The sequence below is a fragment of the Macadamia integrifolia genome, chromosome 7 (genome assembly GCF_013358625.1).
Source record: "Macadamia integrifolia cultivar HAES 741 chromosome 7, SCU_Mint_v3, whole genome shotgun sequence".
Lineage (NCBI taxonomy): Eukaryota > Viridiplantae > Streptophyta > Magnoliopsida > Proteales > Proteaceae > Macadamia > Macadamia integrifolia.
In genome coordinates, this window is record NC_056563.1 from 372,318 (window position 1) to 380,094 (window position 7,777).

At 43.8% G+C, this 7,777-nt stretch overlaps 1 protein-coding gene across 1 annotated transcript; it reads left to right on the plus strand.

Annotated features, from left to right (window-relative positions):
• Positions 1-5,915: 5,915 nt before the first annotated feature.
• Positions 5,916-7,157, plus strand: LOC122084151 (trigger factor-like). The gene is made up of 3 exons (XM_042652231.1): positions 5,916-6,059; positions 6,776-6,911; positions 7,006-7,157. Exons 1-3 carry the CDS (start codon positions 5,916-5,918, stop codon positions 7,155-7,157), a joined length of 432 nt encoding a protein of 143 aa, XP_042508165.1.
• Positions 7,158-7,777: the final 620 nt, after the last annotated feature.

The window sequence follows — 7,777 nt, forward strand, 5'->3', positions numbered from 1 at the left end:
TTCATGAGATGATCCCCAGGACATGTCAAGGGATTAACCCTTCACTTTTGAATGTGGGAGTAGTAAATTGAAATTTGTAATTCATTAAACTCTATTTTTTAAAATATAACACTCCAATAAAATATAATACTCCAACTGTTGTTGCCATCCTCCAGAAGTCTATTATTTTCAGTTTCCATATATAAGAAGTGTTGAAATCTGTATGTTGAAGTTAACCCGTGCTAATTTTCAACGACATACTAAATCTTATTACAAAATCAAAGTCCCATTAGTGGCAATCTTATAAATTGAAGTCCCATTAGTGGTCTGCCTACCAAAGCTAGCTTAATATTACCCTCACAATTTTAAAAGGATTTATTTGGTGTTTACAATGTTTTATTCCTCTGATTGAACAGCTAGATTTGTTGTAGAGGGCAACTTATTATTGTTTTCTTCTTTTGCTTTTGTAGGATTTTATTTCATTGCTTGCGTCTCTAATAGGGAGGCCCATGTTTTAGCTGAAAGAGGCTTTGTTTTAGGAGTCTCTCATTTTTGTGGATTCATCCACCTCATTGTCTTGTAATTTTGCATTCCTGAGAAGGAGTCTCTTCCTTAGACTTCTCTTAATAAAGTTCAGTAATATTTTCATTTAAAAAAAAAATATCCACTAAATTTGACATATTGTGTATACCCAATTTTGTCACCCTCCCTTAGCTATGATGACTTACAGATTGTGGATGCAACCTCTCACTTCCGATTAATAGAGATGATAGTTGACTGAGGTAACCCAACCAATAAACATTTCACATCCACCCAAGAATCCCGAAAATCCTGTGCAGGAAGAAAAGAAGGGTCCAATTATGACTTTTTATATATAAAGGAATCTGGTCAGAAATGACTATATGGATGGATGGTACTCGAAATCATGATTCCAATGATATATGGTACATCAAAATTGGACCATCGGATCTCCCGCAATCATCCCTAAAAAATACACCTCGCACACAAGGCCCTGCTGCCCCGTGCCCTTGCTACCTCGTGACTTCCCCTGTGCACCACTGCTGCCCCATGCCCTCACTACCTCTTGCATGGCCCCACACACCCCCATTGCCTCTCGCGCAGCCTCGTGCACCCCGGTTACCTCATCTGCGCCCCTCGTTGGCTCGTGTATGCCCCCATGGCCCCATGGGCCCCAACTGTCTGGCGCGTGCCCCTGCTACCTTGCATGTGTCCCTTCTGCCCTACGGCTCTAGGTGGTCCTGCTGCCCTACGAGCAACCCTGCTGCCCCTCACCCCTCGCCCCTCGCTGCCCCCCCATATGCCCCTGCTGTCTTGCGAGTGCCCTGTGGCCCTGTGTGCCCCCACTACCTTGTGTTCACACCCCTATTACCCTAAGTGCCCCTGTTGCCTCACGCGTGCCCCTGCTGTCCTTTGCCCTTGGTGCCTCGTGAGTGCCCCTATTGCCTTGTGCGCGCCCCTTCCATGCCTTGCTGCCTTGCGCTACCTCGTTGCCTTGTGCGTGCACCTGCTGCCTTGAGCGTGCCTCCCCTTACCTTGCGTACCCCTACCCAACCCCTGTGTTTTCATTAGAACCTTCACTCTGATGACTAGTTTGGCGAAGGGATTCCCTCTTCACCCACTTGAACACTCTACATTGCCTTGTTAGCGTACCCTACACCGCGACCTCCCATTGGCCTAAAAAATGCATCTTTTCATCTCATTGACCCAAAAAGAAGCTCTTGACTCCATTGGCCCAAAAATTTACGTAGTCATCGTATTGGCCCAAAAACTCACTTTGTTACCCCATTGGTTTAGAAAAATCACTTTTTAACCCTATTGGCTAAGGAAATTCCTCTTTCCTCCTCATTGGTCCAAAAATTCTATAAACACCCCCCTCCCTTTGGTTTTTCACACTCAAGGCTCCTAGTGAGCACCTTTTGTAGAGAAGCTCTACCCTCTCTTCTCTCCTCCCCCCTTGAGGTTCTTCAAGTCTTTAGAGAGATCTTCATAAGATCCGAAGTGTTCTTTGGGCCTTTAAAGCTCTTCAATCCTATGCTTTTTGAGTGAGTATTTGGTGTAGGAAAAGCTTTGCCTTAGTCTCTCTCCCCCCTTTTGAGGTTCTTCAAGTCTTCGGAGAGATCTTCATAAGATCCGAAGAACTTCGAATCTTCGAAGTGTTCTTCGAGCCTTCAAAGTTCTTTAACCATTTAGGTTTCAGCCTATTCCTAACGGAAGCTCTGTCGGAGTGCCACTTCAGCCTAGCCTTCCCATAGCTTATCCCCAGTGAAAGCTCTGTCGGAGTGCCACCTCAACCTAGCCCTCCCATAGCCTATCCCTAGCAGAAGCTTTACCGGAGTGCCACCTCAGCCAAAATCCAGAAGTAGCTCATCCGTAGAGGAAGCTCTGTCGGAGTGCCACCTTAACCAAAATCCAGAAGTAGCTCATCCCTAGCGGAAGCTCTGCCGAATTAACACCTTAGTCTAAGCACAAAAGTAACTGTTCGTAGTCAAAACTCTTTCCGAATATTACCACAATCAGCATCTCTCAAAAAAGGAAGATGGAGGTCAAGACCATCTTCTGCTGAGCCAGGAGAATCCACAAAAAATCTCGTGCTAGCACTAATTGGGGGTCCACCCCTCTTGACCCGAAACAGGGGTCAAGCTCAGGTATAATTTCTCTCCCAAAATTAGCATAATGTAGACTTTATATTGACCTTGTTTTAGTATACATAATTATTCAAATTTAGTCAATATATATATGTGTGATAATTTTAGTCATGCATGCAGAATAGGAATGATTGTGGAAAATGTTCGTTCTTAAGCATCTAGGAGGAAGACCAGTTGAACAGAGTAGATTGGGTGCCTAACACCTTCCCAACTCTACAACCTGACACATACCCTAAATCTCTGGACCAGACAAACTTTCGAGCCCTTTTCTTAGGAATTGGGTCCACCCCCGGGTCCTAGGCTCATAATCTTAGGTGGCAACTCCAAACTCTTTTGCATGATCCCAATCCCCCGTATTGGACCATCATCAAATCCCTATCTCAATGACAACCATTACACTCCTATGAAATAGGCCTCCATGTATCTCTGAGTGATGGTACGACAGTACAGGGCCCGCAGGTAAGCACACACGAAATTCACCTCCCTAAGAAAGAGAAAGAGAGGAGAGAGGGCCGAATACCAAGTCTTTTTTTTCCTCCCACCGGAGGGGAGAAGAAGAGAAATTCTGGCCGCTACGTCATAGTGGCGACTCCACTGGGGATATGTCAAGCTTCTGACATTAGATACTACCATTAAATGTAAGAACATTTTCCACCACATCTATTTAAAAATATGTTTGGCTAACCCCATGTTTGTAATTGTATTCGGTAACTGCATCATGCATCGTGCTCGAAGTGAAAACATTTGGGGAGGGACTCCCCATCATGCCCGCACCCTCGGGGAGGTCAGTGCATGTCATGGAGAGTACTCTGAGAGCAAATGGTAGCCGCTTCCTATATAAGGGTATGGGCTATTGTTAAATAGCGAGGATGTTCATATTTGTGCCACACCCCCTAGGAGGTCTGCATACTTTATGACATTCTAAGATCGAATAATGCTATTCTCTTATTCCACTTTTGCACACAATCACTCATGGTTCCAACACCCCTGTGGCTAGTTGCTTAACCTCGTGTGTAGTCATGAGTAATGGGCAAGGAAGTCACCCTCTTTATCTCGTACCTTTGGATATATGAAAAGGATCACATACCTTACATATATAGATCCTGTTAAGGAAGCCTTGTTGGTCCTATTGCTTCCACTGCATACTCGCATCATGTAGGAAATAGTTGGAGAATGCTAGGAATGCCACAAGCTAATTTGTAGAAAATGTTTGAGTTCTTGAAAAGGAATCTTTCTATAATGCATTCTCGTCATAAAGAGATGCTCTCCTAAGTGGGTTTCGGATAAAAGGTGTCCTTCCTCCTTAGAAATGAGATATGTGGATGATTTGGTTCATGTGACTCTGGGGTGATTCTCGTTTAAGTCCTGTAAAATACCAAATTATCTAAAAGACCCGAGGAAATTAGGAGGAATTTCACCTAGTGGGATAAGATTAAGAAAAGCATGAATTTATTGATAGAGAATGTCTTAATAGGAGTATTCTGGTCAAACCATTCGCGTGTATCTCCCACCTATGACATTGAGTGGACTAGGGGCATCAACCCCTATCCACTCCCTATCATTAAGTGGACTAACTTTGGTTGAATCATTGGTTGATAATTGAATCGATAAATAAGCAAAGGGTTGGGAATACAAGAATCCTAAAATAAGCCACTTTTGGTTCAGGCACAATTTCACACCTTAAGTATTCTCCGCGTTCCATTTGGACACGTCAGGGTAACCGGTTGACTCACTTAAGTTTGGTGTCACCTCTATCATCTCTCTGAGACTGTCTACTACCAAGTGATTACAACCCAGTTCACATGGATCCACACAACCCTGAATCACCTGAGCAAGCATGGGTCCACCCTGTAAAGACCTTGTAGACAGAAATGGTCGAGGTCAAGAGTGGATTGGCCCAAATATTGCACATGCTTCGAAATCCTCCCAGGGCTGGTCCCAGGACTGAACAGGCACCAACCATAGGAGAGTTAGAACATAACAGAGCTACGGGTTATCATGGGAATTCTTTCAAAGTCAATTCAGGAGAACCAGAGCAAGTCAGACCAACCGGTCAACGAGAAGTTTCACCTACCCGTTCAAATAGTCAACAGGGAACCTATTCCAGGGTCCCTCTGCCTAGGGTAGTGATTGAAGATGAGGAAGAGGAGTTTACGACCCATGTCTGAATGAAACCTCTAGAGATGGAGAAAGAAAGAAAACTCAGAGAGCAATTAGAAAAATTGAAAATTTTGATTCGAGTGGGAAAAGGCTCAAAAAGTCAAGTGGTGGATTCTGATGAAATGAGTTTCTTCTCCGGGGGCAAGAATCCCTAAAAAGTTCAAATGGCAAACTGATAGATTTGATGGGTTAGGAGACCCTAAGGCTCATCTCAAAGTCTTCCTTAGCATCGCCACATCATGGAAACTTGCGGACAACCAGATGGGACTGGCCTTTATATTAACCTTATCAGGGCCAGCACTGAAGTGGCTTACAAAAATGGAGTTTGCCCAAACTCAGAATTGGGCAACAGTGGTGAAAGCCTTCACCAAGCAGTACTCATACAATATCGAAATGGATGTGAAGCATCGGGAGCTTGAGACGTTGAGGCAGTAGCCCAAAGAAGGATTCACCTCCTTCCAATGAGGTTTAGAGACAAGGCTACCAAGATGTAAACCAACCTTCTGAGGCAGAGCAAGTAGAAATGTTGATTGAAAACTTGTCAAAGCCTTATTATGATGTCCTCTATTACCAACATCTGTAAACTTTTGATGCCTTGATAACCACCAGTACACGTGTGGAAAATAGAATCCTGAGGGAAGCTCAGTATCAAGGATCCTCCCAAGATGTAGAAAAGAATACTAGAGTTGGACGAGGAAAAGGTCCTGAGGCCAATGTGGTAGGCGCGGTCCAGCAGTTGGTATCACCCATCACCTCTTGACAACCTTTTATGATACAAGCATATGCTCCTGCTCAGAAGGCTCCTCGCTCAAGGAGACAATTCACTAATTTGGTGATGCCCGTGACCGCAGTGTACGAGAAGCTAAAGAAACAAGGATTGTTAGGGACAATGGCTCCAAGAGTGATCAGCAACCCTCCCCCAACTTGGTATAGGGACCATGAATATTGTGCTTACCATACTCAGAAGGGCCACAACACTAAAAGATGCTTAGGTCTTCAATATGCGATCTAGGATTTGGTAGACAACGGGACTATAGAGGTCAAAGTTAAGCAGCCTCCTAATGTCAACACCAATCCACTCCCTGATCATGGAACCAAAACATGTTGTCAATGATAGATGATTGGCAAGATTGGCTTCGTCATTTCTTCAATCCAATGCTTCTTATTAGAGATTCCAAGAAGTACCCTGATGAGAAGCGTAATGAGTGGAAAGAGAAGTTGATGCTTGTACAAATATTGTCCCTTCCTTCGAATGTAATAGGACACATCATCAGTTTTGTTAAGGAGGCTTGTAGAAAGGAGTACGAGTCTTTCTAAAGGGCCATTCACATGTACTGTGTAGATAGCCACTTTTTTTGTCCCATGTTCTCTGATTTTGGGGTTCCTCAATCTAGTAATGTGAACAACCTAGATGAAGCAACAGAGAGTGACCCCATTCAGTTGATCATACCCAGAGCTTGGAAGAATCACATAAATGCCAGTGCCTATAGGTAAGTCATGAGCTAAATGGCTAAGGTTATGAAGGCCCCAAAAGAGTTATCAGAAGGAGAGTCAGAAAACTAGATATCCATCATTCCTCCTTCCTCATCGACAGGAGAATCCACCGTACCATACCTTCGACCTCCATCTGACCATCAACCTCCACCATACCATCATCCTTCAGCCCACCACCAAGGAGAAGGAACCTCATCATCATCTTACCGCCCTTATCGTCAACATAATATCGTACCTCTTACATCACATCACCCTTGTATCACCCCGCCTCATTTCCCTCATCACCCTCATACCAATCCCATTCCCAAGGTTCAGTGGATAATCCAAAAGAAAGATGGATGGGTGGATACAGTTGGAAGGATATGCTTGTATCACCAGATTCTCCAAAGATAACCTTCATCAACAGATTCAGTGGATGTCTTAGGAGAAGGTTAAGATGTTGATCTACTTCTCTCATTCAGACAATCATGCATCAGGAGAATAATCCAGAGATGATTGAAGTAGTCACATATGACCTTCTCAGGACAGTAATGACATTGGCAATAGGGGAGCAAATCAAAGAGCACACCTCCCTAATCTATAGAGGGAGTGACACAAAAGATGATGAGTTTGGTCTGCTCAGGATCCAGGCCATTAAGGTGAAGTCTGGCCCCGTGGAGATCTTCGGTCCATACGTTCTGAATACTATGATGTTTGGATGTAAGAGAATTCGAGAGTCATGAGGAATCTAATGAAGAACCAAGCAAGGGGGACATCAATGAAGAAGAGGATGATGATGATGACGATGAGGACGAGAGTGAAGATGGGGATGATGGAGATGACTCCAACTCTCCAAGTGATGATGAGTACCAAGACTAGGATGACAATGATTATCAGGGACCTTGGGATAACAATGAAGATGATGAATTTGGGTACTATTCATCTAAAGATCCTTGAGGATATTCTGTGTGTGAAATCGGTGAAGATGACACGATGATTGACCCCATAAATGCTATCTAATCAGCACTCACGATCCATATGGAAGGGGAAGAGCCAACATCAGATTCAGAAGCTAGTGAAGGATACGAGATCACTTTTAAGGGTGAAGTAAACCCCATAGCAGAGCACATGAGTAGTGTCTATGAGCATTTGGTTGAGATGAAACTCGAGGTTGATGAAATTGACCAAATGTTAGGTGAAGTGGCCATCAGTGAACACTACTACACTGAACAAATGGGAAACCTTAAAAAATTAGGAGGACATGACACACTTGCAGAAATGATAGATATGGGAGTCACACACCTTTATAATGTAGTCAAGAAAGTGTGGGCTAGGGCTCTTGATATTTGCGGAGGACCTCGACTTCCCACCCTAAGTAGGGAAGGAGAATCTACAAAAGAAGATGATCCTATGGTAGGGATAATTATCATAACAAACAGCGATAATGAGGACTGCTATCCCACAAAGATTATTGTAAATAAACCTGTCAGTATAAAGAG